The sequence below is a fragment of the Aulonocara sp. 'chitande type north' Nkhata Bay genome, linkage group LG19 (genome assembly GCF_057382095.1).
Source record: "Aulonocara sp. 'chitande type north' Nkhata Bay isolate Kocher_YH1m ecotype deep benthic linkage group LG19, A_spYH_male_GT1.1, whole genome shotgun sequence".
NCBI classification, from domain to species: Eukaryota; Metazoa; Chordata; class Actinopteri; order Cichliformes; family Cichlidae; genus Aulonocara; species Aulonocara sp. 'chitande type north' Nkhata Bay.
Window position 1 is genome coordinate 23263287 of NC_141362.1, and position 26770 is coordinate 23290056.

The following is a 26770-nucleotide window of genomic DNA, read 5'->3' on the forward strand; positions in this document are numbered from 1 at the left end:
GCTCTGTTTGTTTTCTTTTTTCCCCACTTGTCAAAACAGGTTTGCTGACATTTCTTTAAGTAGCCTTGAGCCGTTGCTGGAAGAAGATACGAGGGATCGGATTTCTATTAATCTCCTTACTTTCTCAAAAACATTGAACCTATCAGATCAGGGGTGGGGAACTCCAGGCCTCAAGGGCCGGTGTCCTGCAGGTTTTAGATCTCACCCTGGGTCAACACACCTGAATCACATGATCAGTTCGTTACCAGGCCCCTGGAGAACTACAAGACATGTTGAGGAGGTCATTTAGCCATTTGAATCAGCTGTGTTGGATCAAGGACACATCTAAAACCTGCAGGACACCGGCTCTCAAGGCCTGGAGCTAATACTAGAATATCTTTTTTAAATGTTGGTGAATAGAAATATAAAAAGACATGAAATGTGAATACAGGTAAATTATTATTATTATTTTTTAATGTCATCCACCCACAACTGTTAAAAAAAGCTGTTAAACCCCTCAAAAACCAAACCTCCACATACATTTTTAAAACTGTCCTCTGAATACAAAGAAAATGGCATGCTATGCCACACCGATGGCTTTCGAAAAGAATGAATCGCAATTATCTTTTGTCTTTGTTATACACACTTAAACATTAAATATTACTGGTGGAAAACAAAAGTAATCATTTAGCTTAAATACCTCCAAACCTCAATCATTTGCAGTAGTTACAGAGGAGACTTGTACAACCAGAGGAATACATTCATTCATCCAACCATTCATTCATTTATCAATTCATCCATTCTTCCCTTATGCTAGAAAATTAACCTTTTACAATGCACCTGATTTGCTCACAAAAACAAAGAGAAAAAAGAAAAACAAAGATTTTATTTTGCTGGTTACAGCAAAATGAATGATCACAGTTTGTTTGATTAAAAAAAATAGATATATAAATCATTTTTAAAAATACGCAATAGCAGCAACTCATTGCATTTAGGCACATGGACATGGGTCGTGTCCAAATTCATGGGCTGCATCCTCCTGAGGACCCGGCCTTTGCGGTCTACGTGGGCCGGGTCCTCAGAAGGTCGGGTAGGCCGGAAGTAAACGGCCGTGAAATTGGACGGTCTAGCCTTCAGATTAGCGTCGCCGCTGTCTCGGTGGAGTTTAATAAACTCAGCCGTCTGCTCCTTGCTATCTAAAATATAACAGGACACTGGCGTAAATTCTCGACTGGCTCATACTTATGTTTAATCAGTTTTCTGTTTGACGTTTAGTCAGCTGTGTAAAAACCAAGGAGGAGGGGGATTAATAAAGTTTTATTTTATCTAATCTAATCTAATAACTTTAATCTCAGCCAAACCGATTTACTCACGAACAAACAAAACACTGAAAAAAGCCCAACAATAACATTTTTAGGTTGTCTAAGTGACATATAGTACGTTTAACCCGAGCAGCGAAAGTCCGCGGTGATCTGAAAATGATGTGCCGGGAGTTGTGCCGTTCTCAGCCGCATCAGTAACCCTCGAGCTCCCGGCTAGCTATCGAGCTGGTGGGTAGCAGAAGCCTCCGAAAACGTCGAAGCACTTTTGCAAATATGCGATATCTTGATAAACCGAGCAGATATTTGATGTTTACACAACTACTTTCTCGCCTGAAAATATGTTAAAAGGTTATTTTGTGACCCAGAAAGATTAGTATGAGTAATTTTAAAACTTAGTAGCGACCGCCATTGTTGGAAACTGGAGTTTGGCTGGGCCGCGCTATGAATTCTGGGATATGGTAGGCCACGAAGGACACACCCAACCCATCCTTCAAATTCGGGGAAAAGGAGGACGCATTTGTCGGCTACATTCGGAGGAGTCTACGAATTTGGACAGCCTTCGGCGCGTCGCTGTCTACAAATGCGGCCTCAGGAGGATGCAGCCCATGAATTTGGACACGACCATGGTCAAGACAACTCCCTGAAGTCAAAACAGTATTTGAATGGTGAACAAAGGTGTTTTTAGTGAACGTGTCATGGTTGTTGGTGCCAATCTGGCTGTTCTGAGTATTTCACAAAATGCTTATTTACTTTTCTCACACAACCGTCTCTAGTTATTGAATGTAAATTATGTAATGAATGTAAAGGCTGGAATGCGAGTATGGGTCTAAGATATCATTTTCAAACTGTGATGGTTCATACCAATAACAGCATGAGCCTTTCATTTTGGGGAAAACTGGGTCAAGGTCACAACAAATGATAAAATATATAAGAATTTTATATTACCAACATTATCCTTAGACCTTAGAAGGAAGGGCCTCGTCTTTCAAGACCTTGTATTTACATGTTGACTTTACTCTCAAAATAGTATTTAAACTTTATTCCCTAAGCTCTTTCTATCTAACACATTACAGAGACACTTGGTGTTATTGTCTTGCCAAAGAATACTTGGCATATTGTTGTGACTCGATAGGGATCAAACCACCAACCTTACAATTAATAGGTGACCTGCTCTACCTCCTGAGCTACAGCCACCCCAGATAAAAATGCTTTCCCCATCTCTGATTCTTCCAACCTGACAACTGGGCAAATTCTATGGGACGTTATATTGTGGATTTAGTAAATGTTTCTACTCTCTTCAGGTGGCATAGGCAGGACAGTTAAAATATTTGCAGTTCTTCAAGTCAACAGTTTTATATTAAGGACTATTTAAATGGTCACACTCATATCACACAGCATTGGAACCAATGTGTTCTTCAAAACGCTTGTAGTTATTCAAGGTAGGCAATTAAGCCATATTCAGGTAAGTGTAGGGATTTTACTGGCACTTGGTGCAAAATAAGCAAACTATTCAGAAAACAATGACACAATGAATTCACAAATGCCCCTGATTCAAAGATGCACATTCACGATCTGATTCACTGTGTTTAACAAGTGTCCATCGTAGTGCCTGTACATCTTATCCATTAGTTCTATGTCAAGTTCAACATCCCCACCCTCTTCAACACCTTGTCCACGTTGGGAATGAGTTTTTCCTGAAAGTCCCACAGTCGTTTATCCACATTAAGTTGCTCCAGGGTTAATGATCCCTGTAGAGCCACACGGACATGAATGATCCGACAAACATCTAGTGGAACCTTGTAGCGTTCTCCAAAATTCTTGATCACTTCATGGACTGAAGTCCCCTCCACCATTCTGTGACACAAAACACAAGACAGTTAACTGCTAGGAGTTAAGGGTACACCGATTACTGAAGATCCTGCTCTTTAGGAGTGCCCTGAAGGTTCTTTGAAAGTTTCACAAATCAGTCTTGGGGGACCCTTAGTGAATGTTCCCTGGGTTTTCTGGCAATACCTTAAGGGATGATCTCTGAAAAATTGGCAAAAATAACCCTCAGGTTGTTCGGACATTCTCTAAACTGTGACCTTTAGGAAACCCGTAGGGAGCCTTCCCTCAAGGTTTCTGTTTCCTGGGTTCATGTTTAAATTTTGTGTTAGTTCTGTATGAGCAATATGACATATTTCAAATCTGAAAGTTCAAATGTTAATCAAATTAGATAGGAACAAAATAAGAACTTTTGTTAAATGTGTTTTGTACCTGGGACTGTCATTCCAACCAGTTTTGATGTTTCTCATATCTCATATCATGGTTTATCAAGTTCAATAACTAAGGTACTTATTTTTTTTTTAACTTGCAGTCAAATGTATAATTAAGTAAACCGAAGAACTGTATCCTAAATAGAGTAAATCTTCCGTCTGACAAATTCAGCTTACCTTGGCCGAACTATCATCTTGTGTGGATGGTATATGTTTCTGGCGGGGTCCTCCCTGTAGATGTGCTCCAGAATATTAATTCCTGGCACCCCGTTCCACTGAGGCAGGTGAAACCGTCCGCTTGGCTCAAAGTGTTTCTTTGGGAAAATATGATTCTCAATAAGGAACACCCCTGCCTTCAAATTAGATAAAAACAAGTCAAATACAACTTCTTATTGTATGGGATACTGAATTTTTGATGAACTGTATTTTCAAATTTATTACAAGAACAGCCTACATTTGGATGCTGATTTCGGAGCGTGTTCATCAAAGACATCAGGTCATCGTGCTGGTATGGCATTATAATCTCATCAATGTCATTCAACAGGACGTAGCGAGAACGCTCCATTGATCTGTAAATGCACTCATTAAGTGTGGTCAGTTGGCCATAGTAATGCAAATCCCCTCCATGCTCTGAGTGAAGCCAGCCACGAGATGGATTCAGATGCTTGTCAATGGGCCAAGGAACCATTTCCACAAAGCCCTCCTGGCTATAACTCTGCAACAGGCGATTGAGCTCTGGACCACAGCTGGTGTTATAGATCACCACTCTGTTCACACCCAGCAACCTGGGACAAAATAAGGCAAATTAGTTCATCGTTGTCAGCAAACAAAACAGATTACTAAAAACAATTGTGGTTTATATAGCAAACAGTTGGTCATTTTTCTATCCTTAGTATAATATTTATACTGTGTTATACTATTTATACTGTATTAGCCTGTACCTGTCACAATAGCTTGCAGCTATGTGACTGATAAAATACACAGACAAAAAATAATATTATAATCATTAAGAGTAGTCTGTGGTGTTTCTCAAGTAGGAGGGACACTGTCTATTCCTAACTGGTTCTGAACAGCTGGAAATCCACAGTTTACAGGGCTAAAAATCCATTTTCCTACAGTGTCTGAAAAGACGTACAGCTCCTGCAGAATTTTAAACCGTGCTCCCATAAATATTTAGTGCCAAGTGATAGACTTCTGAGGGGCAAGACACTGTCCAACAGTTGTGTCTGTTACTCCAGAAGCAACAGGAGTAACAGACACAACTGTGCAATGTGATACAATCCAGACACTGCATTGAAGAGGAGCCTTTGCAGAGCTTGTTAGGTTTCATTCTGTGTCAGGACCAGCTGCTGTTGCACATTTTTGACTTTGTAGCTTGTGGTGGTGTTGCAGTACTCACTTGTACATCTCCAGAGTCTGTGCAAACTGAAGCACATTGTTGTAGTCACCAAAGAGGTTAGAGATGCAGACTGTGAAGTCAAACTGCATGTTTTCTTCCTTCTGTCCAACTGTGTCTTTGTTTCTTATTGGGAGCCATTGATCAGTAGATGGACTCTCTTTGTCTGGTGTAGTCAAGAGAGTGACATGTGTCGCATTGCAGTTCTGAGGAATCTGACACATGACATCCGTAGTGACAAAGGGAAAACCAAAGTTATCTGGATGCTGTAAAATTGTTGCTGGAGTGGTTTTACTCAAATAACCAGTACAGCAGAAAAAGCAGTGAAGGGGTTGAATGGAGTCTCTCCTAAATATGCCAATGATGCGTATATCAAAATCCTTCACTCTTTGGTCCATGTAGGCTGACACCAGTAAGTGTTTGGTATTGTTAAGCGGCGTGATGGTCTGCTCGGATATCCTCATGGAGCAAGCACTTTGCGGCCCAGATGGTTTTGGGATTGAGTTGTATGTGCTGGGCGTTTTCACAGTGAAGACCAAAAAGAGGAAGAGTGCAGTGATGAAGACGAGAACCAACTTCTTTTTAAAATGCTTTAACAGCTCCATCCAGGCAGTGGAGATGAAACCAGTTCCCAACCTGTACCAGAACACAGAATTGTGGTTAGTTTCAAAACTAGCAAAATTTGAACTCTGATGAAAAACCTTTAAATCTTAAAATCTTAAAAGAAAAAAAAAATAATCTAGAACTACCAAATGTTCACATTACTTCAACCCAGTGTCTTCTTGCTGCGTAGTCTCAGATTACACAAACAAGGAACAATTAAAAATATCAATTTATTACAAAGGTTAGACCTAATGATGTTCTCTGGCCAGTGGCTTTTGCTTGGACCCTTTGAAGTATAGAAAAGAGTGTGCTGTCCTTCAGGGACTACTGTGATAAGCTGATAAAGACAATTAAGAGATAGGATAACTGGGGTGAGATCTAGCCTTAATCTGCCTCGTTAGATATTAATGAAGGACACTATCCTTGGAAATTTTGGATAGTCATAGCTGGACATCCACAGATGTAATAGATACACTTAAGAGTTCCCATTATAGATATCACTCACTACACCATGGACAATGCCACACACAAAGAGGAAACCTAATTCTTATTGACATACTTTATTTCACTAGCTGGGCCAACATCCTCACTTTAAGTTTGACAGCGTTTTAGTAGGTAAAAGTGAATGCTTTGACATGAATTGAGCTGCAGTTTGTGGAAGGCCTCAAAGGGGACTGGTGATGGCTCCCAGGTACTATATAGAAGTGAAGAAGGAGGGAGGGTGGGGCACGAAAACGAGAATGATCGGCTTGCAGAACTGGGGGAACCTATTTAGATGACAGCTGGAAGGAGCGTGTTTGGAGATGTGGTCCTGCTCCTGAAATTCCGATACATAATCTCCAATGCTAAATCTGGAATACTAAATGGTTAAAGAACATTGTTATGCAATAACTGCAAGTTTCCCCTTGAACAGCTGCTACCAAGAAAAGAAGCCTCCTCTGTGTAGCCTGAAAGGTGAAGAGCAAATAAAATCTTTTGTAAAATTCGCATCTGCTTGTTTTGTTTAATTGCTTTCTTCCTAATGGAAACTGAAGGAGAACCTTCCTTTGTTGCAAAGAGGATATCATCACTAGTAAATCACACAAGCTTTATAAGACTTCCATATTTTAGAAAAAAAGCAAACTTATACTATTGAAGGTAATGAGAAATTGTATCTCTTTAACACCTGACCTGTCCAGAGGGTCAGTCAATGAGCTCGTCAATAGCTTCAATGCTAACATGTTAAATGTAATGGACACTATTGCTCCCATTAAGGTGAAGGTTATCTCTGGAAGGAAAAAGTCTCCATGGAGAAACTCCACACTGGTGAAAAATGAAAAAAGAGAGTGTAGGAAAGCTGAGCGCAGATGGAGAAAAACAAACCTCCAGGTTCATTATGACATTTATAAAGAGAAACTTCACAATTATAATTTACAACTGAGGAATGCAAGGAGGTCCTACTTCTCTGACATCATCACTAAAAACAGCCATAATGCTCGGGTCTTATTTTCTACAGTTGACAGGCTAACAAACCCTCCTGTGTCAGTGGCAGCTGAACTTCATTCGACCATGGCCTGCAATGACTTTGCCAAATTCTTCACTGAAAAAACCCAAAAAATTAGACAAGCAATTGGTACATCAACAGCAGATCCAGGATATGTACTGTGTCCACCAAAAAACTGTTTAAACACCATGAAACAGTTTCACCCTATTAACAGCAAAGACCTGGAGGACATCTTAGGTCAACTGAACTCCTCCTCCTGCTGTTTAGATGTCCTGCCAACAAGTTTTTTCAAAAAGGTCTCAAAGACTTTAGAGTCAGACCTGTTACAGATCGTCAACTTTTCTTTATTATCAGGTGTGTTTCCAGAATCACTAAAAACTGCTGTAATCAAACCTATACTGAAAAAGGACAATCTTGACAAGACACAAATGAACAACTACAGGCCGATCTCAAATCTCCCATTTTTAAGTAAGATCATTGAAAAAGCAGTTTCTCAACAGCTCAGTTACTTCTTAAAACAGAGTAATTGCTACGATGCCTTCCAGTCAGGTTTTAGACAGAACCACAGCACTGAAACCGCTCTGACCAAAGTGTTCAATGACATATGTCTGAATACAGACAGTGGAAAAATGTCAGTCTTAGTTTTACTGGATCTCAGTGCAGCATTTGATACAGTTGACCACAACATATTACTCAAACGACTGGAGAACTGGACAGGTCTTTCAGGAACTGTACTAAACTGGTTCAAAACATACGTAGAAAACAGGAAATACTTTGTATCAATAGGTAACTTCACATCTGAGCAGACAAGTATCACATGTGGAGTTCCCCAAGGTTCCATCTTGGGACCCCTTCTGTTTAACATCTACATGCTCCCACTGGCACAGATTATAAACAACAACAAAATAAACTATCACAGCTATGCAGATGACACACAAATATATATCACAATGTCACCAGGAGACCGAGGCCCTGTACAGGCTCTTGGTAAATGCATTGAGGAAATCAATGACTGGTTGTGCCACAATTTTCTCCAGCTAAACAAAAACAAAACTGAGGTAATAGTCTTTGGCGCCAAAGAAAAACGATTACAGGTCACCAGAGAACTTCAATCTATACATCTAAAAATCACAAACCAGGCGAGAAATTTGGGTGTAGTGATGGATGCAGACCTAAACTTAGAGAAACATATTAAGACAATAACAAAGTCAGCTTACTATCACCTCAAGAATATTTCAAGGATAAAAGATCTGATGTCTCAACAGGACCTGGAAAAACTAGTCCATGCATTCATCTTTAGTAGGCTTGATTACTGTAACAGCATCTTTACAGGTCTACCTAAAAAATCAGTCAGACAACTACAGCTCATTCAGAACTCTGCTGCTCGAGTCCTCACTAAGACCAAAAAAGTGGACCACATCAGTCCAGCTCTGAGGTCCTTACACTGGCTGCCTGTCCGTCAGAGGATAGACTTTAAAGTTCTGATGCTGGCCTATAAAGCTCTGAATGGTTTAGGACCAAAATACATCAATGACCTCCTGACCCAGTATGAACCATCCAGATCCCTCAGGTCATCTGGATCCGGTCTTTTATCAGTTCCCAGAGTCAGAACCAGACACGGAGAAGCTGCATTCAGCTTTTATGCTCCTTATATCTGGAACAAACTCCCAGAAAGCCTCAGATCAGCTGAAACACTCAGTTTATTTAAATCCAGATTGAAGACTCACCTGTTCTCAGCTGCATTTGAATAAAGCACCAAATCCACACTTTAAGCTTAAATTTCAAAACTTACATTAACTACTGATTTTATCTACTGTTCTGATTTTATCTGTTTTGATTTTATATACTGTTGTTTGTTTGTTTGTTTGTTAATTAGTTAGTTAGTTTATTTGCTTGTTTTAATCAATTTTAAATCATGCTTTTTATTTGTTCTTGTTTCTAATGTCTCTGTAAAGCACTTTGAATCACCTTGTTGTTGAATTGTGCTATACAAATAAACTTGCCTTGCCTTGCCTTGCCTCTTACTGTCATATGGGTATTCCATATATTAAAACAAATATATACCCAAACCCACGGAGTGGCTCAGTACTGTGAGCCACTCCTCATTTCTTTAAACTTTCCTGTCTTGTATTTTCTTTTTCTTATTTTTTGTTTTGTTCATGAGCAATAATTCACCAGGCTTTCAAAAAGGAAACCCTAAACATTTTCAGTGGGATATTTTCTTGGATTGTTTGTTAAATCCCTTAACACTTACCTGTCAATCATTTAAACGTGAAAAGGCATTTAAATCAAGAATGAGCCAGTGTTGTGTCTACACAGACAACTTAGCAAACAACCAATCATAAATTTTATGTTTAAGCACCTTGTTACATGCAGCCTGATTCAGCTGAATCTACACCAACAAGGTCATTCCTGAAGAAATATTAACCAAAACCTTGTCATATCTCAGCATGCTGTGCAGTGTATCCTTAACAATATGAGGAAACTGGACAAATGGAGGGCAAAAGAAGAACTGGCAGGCCTAAAAAAAACAAAAAAAAAAAAACTATCTACAGCAGATGAACAGTATCTATTGAAAAACAAACAAACAAACAAACAAAAGAATCCAGCAAAGACCTGGCACAGGAGCTGAGATGCATCTAATCCTCCAGTTGATCGATCTACTGTTCAGTGAAGCCTCAACAAAAATCGTCTCAATGCAAAGGTGGCTGTTTAGAAATGTTTGGCAGAAAAGTCAAATTTTGTCCAAAACTCGAGTGCCTTGAGGTGACTTTAGTGGTGATTTAGCATTAGAAAAAAAACCCACTTTAAGTTACTGTGTTGTGTTCAGGTGTGCATAGTGCTGACGTGGGACAATTTCCAATTTCGTTTGTACTATTGTACTAGGTATGACTGTGCAATGACAATAAAGCGTTATCTTATCTTAAAAATATATATTAAAAAGAAGTAAAAAAAGACTGTTGCAGAAGCCAGAAAAGAGAGGTTTAAGACTGGTGGAAGACCTGCAAATAAAGACACGGAGCAGTTGGATGAATTGCTGATGGGAATAATGGAAAACCAACAACCTTTGGAGAACATATGAGATGATGACCATTAAGACAGCTCAGACGGGGGATCAAGCACACCTAAACTGAGTATATTAGTGCACTGATTTAGCCTCTCCTAATCATTTTATACTATTGTTTGTCATCAACAACTGTCTCATCTGTTCATTTAATCACATTAACTGTTCTTGTGTGTAGTTGGAAATCAAATGGACAGAAATGCAGAGTTGCAAGGCAACTTCCTAATGGAGCTTCGGGAGTTGCAGGGGCGTCAAACGGCCGCTGGCTATGTCCAGATGTTGACGAGAGGATCCGTTATTACTGAGGGCCCTCGTCTTTGTGGTAACAACTGGGTTTTTCAACAGGACAACGCTACAGTACACAATGCCCGCAGAACAAGGGACTACTTCCAGGAGAATTACATCACTCTTCTGAACCATCCCGCGTGTTCCCCTGATCTAAATCCAGTTGAGAACCTTTGGGGATGGCCATTTTTCAAGACGTTTTAATCTTTTGAACGGGACTGTATAAGAGATATTTAAAGTTATCAATTTTTCCTATGGGCAGCACGGTGGCACGGTGGTTAGCACTGTTGCCGCACAGCAAGAAGGTCCTGAGTTCAATTCCATCATCAGGCCGGGGTCTTTCTGTGTGGAGTTTGCATGTTCTCCCCATGTTTGCGTAGGTTCTCTCTGGGTACTCCGGCTTCCTCCCACCGTCCAAAGACATGCAGCTTGTGGGGATAGGTTAATTGGATAATCCAAATTGCCACTAGGTGTGAGTGTGAATGGTTGTCTGTCCCTATGTGTCAGACTGGCGACCTGTCCAGAGTGTACCCCGCCTTTCGCCCTATGACAGCTGGGATAGGCTCCAGTGCCCCCCGCGACCCTGAAAAGGATAAGCGAATGGATGGATGAAATTTTTCCTATGCTGCATAATTCCATAAATCTTGCTTTATACTTTTCATGTCGAAAATAGTAAAAATAAAGAAAATCCATTAATGAGAAGGTTTGTCCAAACTTTTGACTGGTAGTGTACATTTTCTGGTAGAGAGGTGATGAGCTGCCCACGGGAATATGGAGGAAAAACACAGACATGAATGTAGCTTACATCTGTGGATCTGTGCAAAGCTGGCAGTGTTAAATTTGTTTCAAAACCCCCACATGGGCTTGTGATGTATTATATTTTAAAAATTTTTTAAATTTGCCTCTTACGGGCACCAGCATACCCTCCGCATTGATCACTCTGCTTACTGCCACAACATCAGCATGCAGTCACTTATATTAATGCCACTATTAAGGTGTGGTAACCTGCTGCAGTATTCTTCTGAATGATAGGTGCTGGGCACAAATGTACTGATGTAGGAAGAGAAGAAATCAAAACCAGAAGCAAATTGTTAAAAACACTTTGGAAAAACTAAGTCTCCAATTTTTAAACAGCTGCAACATTGTCCTCTGTATAACTGTATCCGAGTTTCTGTACTGGAATATCATTAAAAACGAACACACTCAAACATTTGTGTCTTCAACCCAGCTGTGACACAACCCGCCACGTTACGAGAAATCGAGAGCCACACAATCGGCCGCAAATATTGTGACGAATGCCTCATGATGTGATATCAAAATCAGCGAGCGACACCCATGACACAGGTTGCACAGCAAGCATAAAAACAACATCATTATCCATTCCTGGGTCCACTCTTCTTTGATTTCCATAGCCAAAACAAACACTGTGGTATCACTGAGTTAAAAGTGGCCCAAATGATTTCATCTTCAATAAAATGATCAGTGTGGCTGCCTCCCAGCTGTTACAGTAACATTAACATCCAGGCATGCATGAAAGAGAGTTTGAAGTTAGCAGGAAGTTAGTTTGCCAGTTTCCATCTAAAGATGAAATGCCATGATCCGACTGGCACGATCTGATATCGTCGTGTTGGTGTTGTTCCCAGATCATCATACTAAATGTTGTTCCAGGATCAACATTGCAAGTGACCAATCAATGTTGTGACGTCATACTTTTGCGACTTTGGGAAAAACTGCCGTAAAACAAAAAACTGTACTTAAGCTGCGAGAAACCGCCTCTGTCCGCCGATCAACGGACCCTGACCCTGACCCTTTAATAAATGGTAAGCAGAACTGATATTGTCCTTGCAACATTGGAATTTCATAAATGCACGAATGGCTTGGCGCGCAAAAGAATAACCTGGAACAACATTTTCATGATGATCTGGGAACAACACCAACACTACGATATCAGATCATCCTTCTGACTGACGGATTTCTAAAAACACTAAATTAAACAGCACCAGTGTTTGTATGGTTTATGAAGTTGGGCTAGCTGGCATAGAATGGCTAGCTACAGAGCTATGGTTAAGATAATACAAACAAATTTGCAGAACGAAGATTGAGGATGAACATTAACTTTTTCACCCCAAAACCCCTTAATGTGAGAGTCAAATACAAATACAACCATATAACAGGTGTACAGGCTAAGCCTACGCTTGAAGCCACTGAGGTGTATGACTGGTGAACTTGACAAGAAAGTCCAGTCAATAACTCCAGCTGTATTTACTTGTCAGTTTAAGCAGTCTAAGCAATCACCGTTGATTGCATTTGATATTTCACAGTTGATCGTAAGATCCAACATCATCCAACATAAATCACCGCAGTCACAAACTGTTTGGTCCTTCCAACCAGCAACACCTGACCCTAATTAAATGTTCTACCTTCCATACAATCATTTACAAATACAAAAAAGTGACACCTAGAGGCACACATAAGGTAATAAGCAAAACACAAAAATGGCTCCTACACACCAGGCCCTAAGTGCAATGGCTGTCAGACATGACAATTCTAATTATAAAGCAAATAAGGAGCCAGATTAAAAATAAAGTACTTCCATTTTAGACACACACACAAAAAATAAAATAAAATAAAAGCACTTAAATACACTTTTAAACTACAGTCTAATGTAAAAGACAAAGTTTAGTTACAGGGATTTCAAGAATGTTGGTCTTTGTCTTTAAAGTCCATTTTTATCATGAATGGTTTCACGAACACGTCTAAGGGGCCAAGAATCTCGGGGGACAGAAGAACCCATTAAAATAACTATATACCCTGGTTTTAGATTTTTCCTCTTTTGGTTGTCTTTTTGTCTCTTGTGTAACAAAGGCAGGTATTCACGTATCAGGAGGATGTGATTTGGAGTAAATGACTCTAGGTCTTTTGGATCATCAGGCAGCTTTGTTATGGGTTGATCAATTGCAATTGCTTCAACTTCACACAGAACTGTATTTAATCCATTGTTGTTGAACTGTTGTTGCTGAAGAACTGATCTCAAAATCAGTCTGAGTACTCACAGCCCTGCCATTGTCTATCATGTCGGCCAGCCATAAAATCATAAAAAAAAACAAACCCAAAAGACATGAGAAGCCAAGCAGGAAAGACAAGGGAGGGAGAGTATGGCATTATTTTTGTGCCACTATTCTGAGCGCACGTAAAAAAAAAATTGAGCGCAGGTAAAAAAAAAGTTTGCAGGTGCAAGTGTTGTATTTTGAGGAGAAATTTATTTTGAGCGAACAAAAGCTGAATTTGATTGAACAAAATTAATTGCTGCGTGCAAAAAATGTATTTCAGTGTTTGCTATTATCCATACACACACACAATAGCAGCCCCTCTCACTCAGTTTTTGCATTTGCGTTCGCTCGCAATGTGTTGCTCGCATTCTTAACATTTCTGCCTGTGCGCGCTCAACTCTTTCTGTACACCGTTATATTTGTGCCACAAAACCAGCCAATCATAGACTTGGATGTCAAAAAATCTGATTGGCTGTTCTGGTCTCCAATCAGCTCGAAATGACGATATGCAATATCCCAGAATCCAAAACTCAAACTCCAAAAACTCAAAGTCCAAAACTCAAAGAGGCAGTGGTGGAGGAACACAGAGTGGCGGAGTTTGAAATATTACTCTTTCTGGGTCACAAAATAAACTTTTAAGATATTTTCATGCGAGAATGGTGCTGTGTGTAAAAAAGATTTGTATGTGTAAAAAAGATTTGTGTGTGTAAAAAGAATTTGTGTGTGTGTATAAAAGATTTGTATGTGTAAAAAAGATTTGTGTGTGTAAAAAAGATTTGTGTGTGTGTGTAAAGAAGATTTGTATGTGTAAAAAAGATTTGTGTGTGTGTAAAAAAGATTTGTGTGTGGACTTAGCCAAAACAAAACCCTGCAAGTTACAAGTATGAATTTTGACCCTTTTTTTTTTTTTTGTAACGGCATGAACAATGAGAGGTGGTGGATTGGCCAGATGCTGGCCGATGTGTAAAAATAACTCAGTTGTTTGGTGGTGGCTATGGCGGAGCTTCCACAGAGGCAACAGGTGGATGAGGGAAGGTGAGGCAGGAGGAGAGACCCAAGGCGGCCGCTGGTCCAAGTGTCAGGTGAACTGAACTTCAGCTAAGAAGTTATGACCTGCAGTCTATCTGGGTCAGATATAAACCAAGTTTAGGCGCAGTTTATTTTCGTTGTGCTGACTTTTTACAGTCAGTTACAATACCTCATACTGCGTGAGCTAGTATGACGAGTTTCTATACAGCTGTTCGGTTGCTATGATGTTACTGATAGTGAACTTTATTTTATTCATAAGGTTAGTTAGTAGAGTTGCCAACAGCTCCTTAAAAAATGGAATGGTCCCTCATTCAGAGAAAATATTACGCGTTTCGTCTTGAGCTGAGAAGAGACGCAGTTTGTCCCGTACTTCAGCTAGGATGGAAAAAGAAGCTGCCTCTTCTCTTATCTCCCCTCCCTCTTCTATTGCTACTTCAATCATGAAACTGATCAATGATCAGCTGATCGTCTCTCTTGTTTGTTTATCGCCCACTTTGCGCCAGAAAGAGGAAACCAGCAGATGTCGCGCTAAACAACAGCAGCACGTTTAAGCTTGATCAGCTGTTGTTAGAATTTATTTAATATTAATTTCTACTATCAGCTGATGTTTGCTGGAGCCACAGTTGTAAAGCTGCTGGTCATGATGTCGGTTTGGATATGTGGTGAGAGGGAAACGTGAAGATGAAACCAGGAGATGTCCTTACAATTTTATTGTTTTAGCTTCGGGGTGGCACCTGGGGTGGCCAGTCTGGTTAGGGGGGTGGCCTGTGCCCCCCCAGGCCACCCCGCTGGACACGCCACTGGCTGCGCACTGTGACTCACAGCCATGGTCCCGGGTCAGCCCTGACTTTGTGTTAAACCAATCCTAAAGTAATAATGGTATTTCTAACCACTGATATAGAAACAGGTTTACCTTTTAGGTGACATGAATGAGTTGAAGGGAAGTTATGAACAGTTTCTGAGAGACAAATAACACCAGGATCCTTTTCTAAGTAGCTGACAGCTGGTAACTGTGCAGGGGCGGGTCTAGCAAAGTGTTTCCAGGGGACCAGGTAGGGCATTAACAGGGAGAGGGGGGCACAAAGAAATACTTTTCTTTTTTATTCTCAATTCAAATATTTAGCTTTTATTAAATAATTATCTGAATCTTGTGAACAAAGTTATTATCTGACGGAAAATGTATAGAAATCATACATATACCAAAAAGACAGTGTACATCACTGTCACAACAGCGTTTGTTTTCATTCAAAGGCTTTATGGCTTTAATACCTGGTGGGCCGGTCTGTAGTGAAAATGCCCAATTTTTTTGTCCCAGTCCAGCCCTGCAGGTTAATACTGGCAGTGTCACCATGCCAGCTGACTGTATTTCATCATCAGCCAGTGTTGTTCTGTATACATCAATATTACCAAAGTTTACCATAAGGCAGCATATAAAGTATTTACTTGCTTTCAGGTTTTATTCAAATGTTAGTCTTTTCATTTGTTTCCCCACTTTTTTCCTGTTTCAAAATCAAACACCAGTTTGTGAGAAGATTATCTTCTTTTTTTTAACAGGCATTGGTTTTGCATTGGAATTGGCTAATTTGCCAATTGTATGTTAAAAATGTTCGTATTTTAATATTCAAAAATGTTTTTGCCCAAAACATATGTGCTCTACATGTCAGTAAAAATACTATGCAAATATTGAAGTTCTTGACTGCTGTTGTTAGAATTTATTTAAAATTAATTTCTAGCATCTAGTTTCTGTTTGCTGGAGCCACAGCTGTAAAAGCTGCTGCTCATGATATGGTTTGGAAACATGAAGGTGATACAGCAGTTATGCAAATATGTCATGCCTTGATAAATCGAGCAGGTATTTGAAGTTTACACAGCACCATTCTTGCATGAAAATATCTTAAAAGTTTTATTTGTGACCCAGAAAGAGTAATATTTCAAACTCCGCCCCTCTGTGTTCCTCCGCAACTGCCTCGTTTGAGTTTTGGACAAAATGGATTCTGGGATTTGCTTAGGCTGCTGCCCCCGCGACCCGGCCCCGGATAAAGCGGATGAAGATGGATGGATGGATGGATTCTGGGATATTGCATTTTGTCATTTCAAGCTGATTGGAGACCAGAACAGCCAATCAGATTTTTTTGCATCCAAGTCTGTGATTGGCTGGTTTTGTGGCACCAATATAACGGTGTACAGAAAGAGTTGAGCGTGTATGGGCAGAAATGTTGAGAGCACGAGCAACACATTGCGAGCGAGCGCAAATGCAAAAACTGAGTGAGAGGGGCTGCTATTGTGTGTTAGTGATGTGTCGGTCGCGAACGAAATGGCTCTTAGAGCCGGATCTTTGACGTGAACGACGCGAACCGTTCACGTCATTAGAAAGGCATTGTAATCATCCACAACTATTTTCAGTTGCGGATGATAAAGGATTCAGAAAGTTTATTCATGCAGGTCAATATGACAGAGAATATGAATCTTCGTTTTGTTTTCATATTTTAATTTATATTTAATTGTGTTGTGGTTTGCAGTGTTTTGTGTTTTTTCACTTTAAATTTGTAAAAGGAAAAAGCTGAAAATTGAAACAGTTAAAAGTTGAAATGTGAATAGTTGGTTTTTGTATTACCGTATTTTCACGACCATAAGGCGCACTTAAAAGTCTTAGATTTTCTTCAAAAAGTACGGCGCGCCCTATAGCGCAGTGCGCCCTGTGTGTTGTAAGGAGGATGTAGTAGAGAACACCATGAGAACGCTAAAGGGTGAAGTGTGGGCGTTGATCGTATATACCGGGACAATCGCACATACCTGTATAAAAGGACAGGTATGTGCATTATGTAGAACATCGTTGTTTTAACAACCCTGAAAATGGCAAAGAGACACGCTTATGAAGCACAGTTTAAACTGAAGGCCATCAGCTATGCGGAGGAACATGGAAATCGAGCAGCGGCGAGAGAATTTAAGATTAACGAATCGATGGTTTGCAAATGGAGGAAGCTAGAAAACAAGCTCCGGCAGGTCAAGAAAACGCAGCAGAGTTTCCGCGGACATAAGGCGAGGTGGCCCGAGTTGGAGGAAAGACTCGAGCGGTGGATCATCGAGCAAAGAACGAGCGGGAGAAGCGTTTCGACGGTCACCATTTGGCTAAAAGCAGTTTCACTAGCTGAAGAGATGAACATTGAACATTTCCAAGGAGGTCCGTCTTGGTGCTTTCGTTTCATGAAACGGTGCCATTTTTCCATCCGGACCAGGACTACGGTAGCGCAGCAACTTCCAGCGGATTATAAGGAAAAGCTGGCCATCTTCCGCTCCAACTGCAGCAAACACATCGGCGACAAAAACATCCAGCCCAGCCACATCACAAACATGGACGAGGTCCCGCTCACTTTTGACATCCCGGTGAGTCACACTGTGGAGAAGAAGGGGACCAGCACGGTAGCGATACGCACAACGGGGTATGAAAAGTCTTCTTTTACTGTTGTGCTTGGCTGCCATGCTAATGGACAGAAACTGGTGATTTTTAAGCGAAAGACTTTGCCTAAAGAGAAGTTTCCAGCAGGAATCATCATTAAGGCAAATGAAAAGGGCTGGATGGATGAGGAAATGATGAAAGAGTGGCTGAGGGAGGTGTATGTAAGGAGACCAGGTGGTTTTTTCCACGCATCACCATCGCTCTTAATCGGTGACTCTATGCGTGCCCATCTCACAGCCGATGTGAAAAAACTAGTGAAACAAATAAACTGTGAGCTTACTGTCATTCCGGGAGGCCTGACAAAGGAACTCCAACCGCTGGACATCGGTGTGAACCGCCCGTTCAAAGTAAGGCTGCGAGCGGCCTGGGAGCGATGGATGACCGGTGGAGACCACAGTTTCACCAAGAGTGGAAGGCAGCGCCGGGCGAGTTACGCCACAATTTGGCAATGGATTGTAGATGCTTGGGCTAACATGTCTGCTGGCACTGTTGTTCGAGCTTTCGCAAAAGCCGGCATCATTTCCGAGGAGCCGCACGGCACGGAAAGTGACTCTGACAGTGAAGAAGTGAACTTGGCATGTTTGATGGAGATTTAGCGCAGCTGTTCAATTCAGACACAGAGGATGAGGACTTCGATGGGTTTGATTGATGATAAAAATGTGAGTACCAAACTTTGTTTTGCTCCTGCTTTATTTTTAAATACGCACACTTGTATGCTTGTGTGTTGTTGATGATGACGATTACTGGTAATAAAAATGTGAGTACCAAACTCAGTTTTGCTCCTGCTTTATTTTTAAATACGCACACTTGTATGCTTGTGTGTTGTTGATGATGACGATAGAAATGTGAGTAAGGTACCGAACTCAGGTTTGCTCCCGCTTTATTTTTAAATACGCATACGGTACTTGTATGCGCCCTATAATCCAGTGCGCCTTTTATGTGTGTGTTAAATACAGTGATGGCACACATAACTGAGACTACGCCTTTTAGTACAGTGCGTCTTATGGTCATGAAAATACGGTATATGATTTATTTATTACATTTTATGTGGAGTGAATAAACAAAAGTATATTTACGGTGGCCCCTACAGACGAAGCACATACAAACTTCATATCACGTACGAACTCTGAAGCACGTACAACCTCCAAAACACGTAAAAACTGAGAAGCACATAAAAACTCAAAACACGTACAAAACACAACAGAAGTGTTCCAGAATGCTAGGCACAGTGTTGAGCTTTTGTAACCTAGTGACTACACAAGCCAGCAAGTACCAATGACCGGATTTGGTGTGTGGTAATAACAGGCAAATGAACATTTGTTTAAATTATTTGAATATATATGAGTGCTTGTGTATAAATACACAAACAATACACATATGCTTTTAATTGTGCAATTTAAGTGATCTAGGTAGCTCTGTTTTGGAAGTTCAGTTAAAGCTAGAAATGTGTTTTGGAGTTTGTCCGTGCTTTTTGGAGTTTGTACATATTTTGTCTCTAGGGGCCACCACATATATTTATATATAAATAAAACCACTTTTTTTTACATTAGTAATTTCTTTTGTGCATAATTTTATATTATTGTTAATAATAAATTAATTAAGGCAACAAAACAACCTGAAGAGCCGGTTCGGAGCCAAAAGAGCCAGCTCTTTTTAGTGAGTCGACCCGAAAGAGCCGGTTCTCTAAAAAGATCCGGAAATCCCATCACTATTGTCTGTGTGTATGGATAATATCAAACACGGAAATACATTTTTTGCACGCAACAATGAATTTTGTTCCCTCAGATTCAGCTCAAAATACAACACTTGCACCTGCAAACTTTTTTTTTTTACGTGCGCTCAAAATTTCTTTATGTGAGCTCAGCATAGTGGCACAAAAATAACGCCATAAAATACAACGAAGTCACTAATGTGTGTATGGTACAAACGCCAGGACACAAGAAGCGCTATTTAGTCTCCTCGAATAGACGATAAACACTATTAGTGGTCGAATTAGAATATTTGTATTAATTCAAACATCAGCTTAAAGCCACTACCATTCCGCAGGTAACTCACTCGAGGCTGAAGTGTGGCCATAGTATGTTCCCCGTTTGTCCCCACCAGTCGAGAAATAGAGTTTGAATCCGTGTGTCTGCAAGTGCACTCGGAGCCTTCTCCTCTGCTGCTCTTTTTCTACTTGATTTTGCTGTCTGGGCGTGACCAAGTCATTGTCATACGTCAGAATACTAGCGGAAATCATTCGGGAAAAATCGAATAAAACGGTTTGCCCTATACGCCTTTATTAGAAAGAAAAAGAACCCGATTAAAAACAAAAAAGTGAACATAAATATCTAAAGAAAGTAGCAATCTAAATGAAATAGTAGTAATACTGTAAATGTTTATGAGCTTCTTAAATCTTGCTCCTCAAATACTATCCGCATGTTTTTTGTTTTTTTTTACTCGACTTTTGTCGTTGCCTGTTCTCAAAATCATTCCTTACCTTGTTTGTTCTCCTTGTATTTCCTCTTTGGCAGTGTGACTTTCCCCATTTCCTAATTCTTGGACCTGCGCCCAGAGTCAGCCCTGTGCTTCTATACAACCGTCACTCCCCCTTCCGCATTTTTTTTTTTTTTTTTTTTTTTGTGTGGGCTGTAGGTCCTTTCTGTTCCTTTCCTCATATCAGGATTTTGCGCTACCTACAGCTCATTTTCTTATCAGTTCAGTAAAATTATGTTATTTTAATATCTGCTTGTGTGACTGTATCTGTATTTGTTGAACAAGTTCACCTTAAATTCCTAATGGAAACAATTCAGGTGAAGGAAAGAGTTAAAAAATTAAAGCTTTTACTGTAGCAACATTATTTGTAAATCTGTATTTTTGAAAGTTTCCCATTTCAACGTGAACACACAACACATCACACCTTGAAACAGATGAGCTAACAGCAACAGAAAACCACACCAGGTTCCACACAACTGCAGCAGCAACTCTGTCATGCTTTAAATCTGCTTTCTATTAATTTCTCTTGGGTTTTTTTAAATTATTTTTTAAATTAACTGTTGGCTGTTGTGAAGCACTGATTTTATATCTTAAATTGTACTATACAAATAAAGTTTTACTTAATTACTATCATGTCCAGTCATAATATCACATGCACCGGATTCACTGAGAAATGTTTCCCTGTTGAGTCTACCATGAGAATGAAAGCAACTCTGAGGGTGACCGAGAGTTCAACCCAGCACTAGCAACTTAAACGCCAACATGGGGAATAAAACTTCTACTTGTGTTATCAAGCTTCATGCAACACATTGTAACATAACACCAAAATCTTGGTGATGGTTTAAAAGCATTCAAAATTGCAGAGCTATGTTGAGGATAATATATGTGAACTGACAGCTATAGTTGTAGTGATAATGAAAGTTACCTAACAGCTGTCATTAGAATTAATTCTACTGGTTGATTACCCAGTTTTCCACCAGTAGAGGTCCCTACAGAGATAAAATTACCGACTTGCTAGAATTGGTTGTTCTTTTATCATAAGGGATGATAACACTTTATCACAGCCACATTTAAAGATGGTCCATCTGTAAATCATTCAGCTAACCTTTCCACTGTTTCAACCTGCTTTCTAGTATTACTTCATCCCATCCAAATTTTGTTTTGCAAAGCTCTTTCTTTAATTTTGTCAGGCAGCAGAACTGATCACTTTGTCAACATAAATCCTCCTTTATCCCAAGAAAGTAGTCATTTAAGGTCCCTATTACAACAAAGATGATCACTAACTCTGTCAATGCACCACTTTTGGGAGGATTCCAGCCTGCTAAGCTCAGCAACAGAAATCCTGGTCAAGCCCACAGATTACAGACAAGTCAGACTCAAAATTTATGCAGCACTTGATAATGAGTTGTAGCGTAGCTTGGCCTGACTGACCATTGGGGTCTAGCTGCCATTAAGACCCGTCTGGGATGGGTGCAAAAATGGCCAACTCAGTTGATGTAAACTCATCTGCCATTGCAACAATGTTTCCTCTCCCTCAGCCCTGTGGAGTTGGATCTTAAGTGGGATGGTCATGGCAGCTTAATGTTTTACCTTACCGCTGTGAGAACCAGTAACTAGCGACCTATCCAGGGTGTACCCCACCTCTTGCCCTATGACAGCTGGGATAGGCTCCAGCGCCCCCCGCGACCCTGAAAAGGATAAGCGGAAGTGGATGGAGGGATGGATAATCCTAATATATATATATATATATATATATAATATATAAACCTTTATCATGGCAGAAAATTTGAACAGCCATAGCAGGACATCCACAGATCTAATACATAAACTCAACAAGGGCAGAGTTCCCATTAAAGATATCGCTCACCAAGCCCTGGACAATGATACACAGAAAGAGTTGCTATAACCTCCACATTGGTTGCTTTGCATGCTCTGGCAACATCATTACACAGTCATTTCTGATTATGCCCACTGTTAAGGTGCAGGAAGCCACTGCAGTAGTCTACTGAGCGTTAGGTGTTGCCACTCAGACAATACCACTACGGCAGCACTGATATAGGAAGAGAAGAAGTCAAAACCAGAAGATAAGACTTTGGCAAGTGGTTTTTTTTGTTGCAAAGTTATTCCAGAAAGTCACTTTAAAAAAAAAAAAAAGATTGCTGCAATATCTCCCTCTGTATATCTATATAGCTCAGGGCTTCTGTACTAGAATATGATTAAAATGGTAATAAGTGATACAATCATACTCATGTCATCAACCCAACTGGGGCAACCATTGCACAATGCTCCAGGTTGCAAAAATCACTATCAAAATGACAGCACACACCACAAATTGCAGCATCATTTTTAGCACACACCACCATCTGACAGGGGCAGGCATTGAGAATAAAAATGGCTTAATTCTTACTGACATACTTTATTCCTTAAATTTGGAGCACTATATGGTTTAAGAGCCCAGTTACACATTACAGTGTAACCTCGGATTCAGAGTAACTTGACATATGAGTAATCTGCAAGACGAGCAAAAAACTTGAATAAAATTTTACTTGTGTTTATGAGCCATAATCTTAATACGAGCAAACTTATGGCTGTATACGTATGTTTTCCAGTAACAGCTGAGCCAACCTGAGTGTCATGCCGCATGAGCTCATGAAAAGCTAGCATTTGTTAAGCGTATTCTTTACATTGACCTCCTCATCTCATTTCCTTCAGGTCAGCAGTGACTTTTCTCAAAGGTAAAGTGCGTTTTTATTTTTATTATATGCATTTTGTGTTAATCATTATGCATTTATTGCAGAAATATGTATTTGGGTCAATGATTTATATAAAAAATATGTTTAAAAGTGATTTTTACATGAATATTTTTGGAGCTTGGAACCATCCATCCAAGTTTCCAATATTTCTTTTTTGAAAATTTGCTTTGACATATGAGTATTTATGGTTTGCAAGCAGCATTAAGGAACGAATCATACTCGTAAACCAAGGTATTACTGTAACTGCAAGTATTCTCTTCTATAACTGCTGCCAATCAAGAAGGGAAGCATGTACGGAGCCTAAAAGGTGAAAAGCAAATAAATCTTTTTTTAATGTTCACACTTTCTTTTTCTTTTTTAAATTGCTTTATGAACAAAAAACTAAAGGGAAACCTTCCTTTGTTTTCAAAGAAGATAATATCATTAACAAATCTACTAAAATGTGTATTTTTAAAAAAAGCAAATATGTACTATTGAAGGCAATGAGAAAATTAAATTTCTTACTGTCATATAGGCCTCCAGATTGTGAAAGAAATATACACCCTAAATAACAGATGCCAAAAGTGCCATCTTTTCAGTACTGTACTGTGAGCCACTCCTCATTTCTTTATCTTTTCCTCCAGTCTGCATTGCTGAGCAGGTTTCATAGTTTTGCAGAGCAAGCAACATTATGAAAGTGTGCATATGAGAAATCTTTGGATTACATACTGCTGGTAATGGCATGGAAAAAAGAAAAAACACCCCATGACACAGAGTCTCTTTATTTTCTTTTACAACCTGGTGAGTTTCCAGGAAGGCCAGTTATACTGAACCTTTGTTGTGTTATTGTGGAGTTTTAAACTTACAATATCATATACTAATATACTATTTTATATTTTCAGTATACAATAGTACATTATTATATATTGTACATATATTTATTAGTTTCAGATGTAGCCATTCTTGTATTTTGCTTGTTTACATTATTGTATCTTGCACAACTCTGTTGCTTGTGAAGCTCGCACACAAGAATTTCACTCACATGTGCTGTACCAATGTACCTGCACATGTGATGTGACAATAAAAGTGATTTGATTTGATTTGACATTAGAAAAATAAAGCATGTATACATTGTTTTCTTTCTGCTTGAGCCATGCCATCAAAAACGATCTGCTCAAACCTGCAGATTACGGAGGAATTACCTAATGGTTTTGTGTGTAAGGTAGGTAAGGACCCTAGACTAGTGCTTTGAAATTAAAAATCAATCATAAACATATATTAGATTTACACTTAGTGGTGCAAATGCAAAAAAACCCATAAAAAAAAAACCACCAAATGTTTATAAGAATAACAAAAACTGTTTCTTCAACTAGATGATTTCCTATGCACAGTTCAAGTTTTGTTTAAAAAAAAAATCACAGTTTCTGCGTGTTTGCATTCTGTTTTTTAAATTATTATTTTTTAAATGTCTAATATCGTTGCCTCTATCAGTACATAGGCTATAGTCAACAGGATTTATAAAGGGGTTATACGAAAGGGTGGCAAAAGTACCGACTTTCGTTACTTAAGTAGAAACTCTGAGTTCTTTTCGCCAAGCTGAGCCAGTACAACTGATCACAGAGTTCCCACACATGCTAAATCTCACTTCAACCCTGACTCTACTCAATATCCTGTTTAAGTTTGGAGGCAACATCTCTACAGTACAAGCTAACAAAAAAAAAACAACCTGCATGTGTCATACAGTGAATGCAGACTTCCTGTTACTGCCATGATATGTTTCTTGTAATTCATAAGTGAGCTACATAATGTCCCATGAAAAAATAAATAAAAAGAATGCTATAGTGTCTAATATAATGTCTTAGGGAAATTATAGTGCAAATGCAATGAAGTCACTAATCGGTGTATGCTATAAACTTTAGGACACAAGAAAACGCTATTTAAGTTACATCGAAATCGGAGTAGAAGATAAATACTCTGAGCGGTCGAATTAGAATATTTGTATTAACTTAAACATCAACTTAAAGCCACTATTCACCATTCAGCAGGTAACTCACTCGAGGCTGAACTGTAGTCAGTATGTCCCCCCGGTTGTGCCCACCAGTCGAGAAAGAGCTTTGAATCCGTAGGTCTGCAAGTGCACTCGGAGTCTTCTTCTCTCCTGCTCTATCCGGGCGTGACCAAGTCATACGTCAGAATTATTACCGGAAATCATCAAGGGGGGAAAAAACGAGTCAGTGGGAAAAACGAGTTCGCAAAATCGCACAAAACGTTGGGGAGAACTGGGCTTTTTTTTTGTTTTGCGTTGTGCACTATAGACGCACTCGCCTCTGATCGTGGTCTAAGCTTTATCGCGCAATGCCAACCACACACAGCTAACTGCGACGTAGTATTAGGGGCACATTAAGAAAGCATATTGCTGATCATTTTGAGAATAAAGTCTAAAACGTATTTCGGAAAAAAAGTCTAAATCTGTCAGATACAGGCCATTTCCTTTTGTGCAAATCCACTTCCACATTTGTGTGTTTTTCTCTGGCCAGATAGAGCGTTCTGCACCATTACCACACTGTGTTTATGGGCTGAAAGAGAAAGACTTCCCTGTCCTTTTTGCTAAAACTGACTCTGAGGTACTGGAATCGTACCTCAGAGTCAGTTTTAGCAAAAAGGACAGGAAAGTCTTTCTCTTTCAGCCCATAAACACAGTGTGGTAATGGTGCAGAACGCTCTATCTGGCCAGAGAAAAACACACAAATGTGGAAGTGGATTTGCACAAAAAATTATTTTACGCGTCGGGAGTGAGAACGGGTTGCCGTGTTCGTGTTTTCCTCCGAAAACAATAAGTTCCGTTGGAGCAGCCTTTCAACGCCTCTCTCTGTGTCTCACAAGAAAAGTTGACCCACACAACAAAGTAAAGCTATTTTTTGGCTACGAGCCGACAGGGACCCCGCCGTATTAGTCAGAGGTCCCTTTACTACAGTTCGGAGTCGCGGACCTTCAGTAATAGTAATAAATCACACAGCAATAGTACATTCACGTTGTTGTAAAAAGCATAATAATATATTAAGTAATCCAAAGTATTCAGAATACGTTACTGTCATAACCGAATACGTTACAGATTACATTTTGGGGGGCATGTATTCTGTATTCTGTAATGGAATACATTTTAAAAGTAACCTTCCCAACACTGATTATATGTGGTTAAAATAGATATAAAACATATATCTATAAAATATCTGAAATCACACACACACACAAAACCCTGATAAAAACCGAGTACGGAAAAAGTTTACTGTAAAAACCACAAACACGTTTAGTGAATTATTTTCATAACCTGAAATGCAAATATAAAGTGTAAAATTTAAAAACCTGTGTACAAACTTTGGAAACAATTAAGTTAATACAACCATTTACCTAAAATTGCAACCACCACGAATACTAAAAACTAAAACTAAAAACTAAAATTAGTCGATATCGCTCTCTCTTTAGCCACACCACTCCCCCAAATTTTCCCTGTTCCTAAATCCCACGTGTTGTCATATCATTTTTATCGGTGGACATGGTACACTATTCCACCAATAGGAAAGGGTGGCATTTTTTCCCTTATTTGCGCTGTCCAAATGCCATTTCTACCGTTTCTTTTCAC

The 26770-nt window shown here is 39.6% G+C and overlaps 1 protein-coding gene across 4 annotated transcripts; it reads right to left on the bottom strand.

Annotated features, from left to right (window-relative positions):
- Positions 1-300: 300 nt before the first annotated feature.
- Positions 301-25675, bottom strand: LOC147307042 (uncharacterized). Of its 4 annotated transcripts, none has more exons than XM_086273826.1 (5): positions 25166-25675; positions 4956-5588; positions 4011-4341; positions 3734-3909; positions 301-3155 (listed from the first exon to the last, which is right to left on the bottom strand). In XM_086273826.1, the coding sequence occupies exons 2-5, from the start codon at positions 5555-5557 to the stop codon at positions 2933-2935; spliced, it is 1332 nt and encodes a 443-aa protein (XP_086129952.1). In that variant the 5' UTR covers positions 5558-5588; positions 25166-25675; the 3' UTR covers positions 301-2932. The 4 variants fall into 4 exon arrangements, with proteins under 4 accessions (XP_086129952.1, XP_086129953.1, XP_086129951.1 ...); XM_086273827.1 differs by lacking the exon at positions 25166-25675 and adding an exon at positions 20403-21914; XM_086273825.1 differs by lacking the exon at positions 25166-25675 and adding an exon at positions 19979-20387.
- Positions 25676-26770: the final 1095 nt, after the last annotated feature.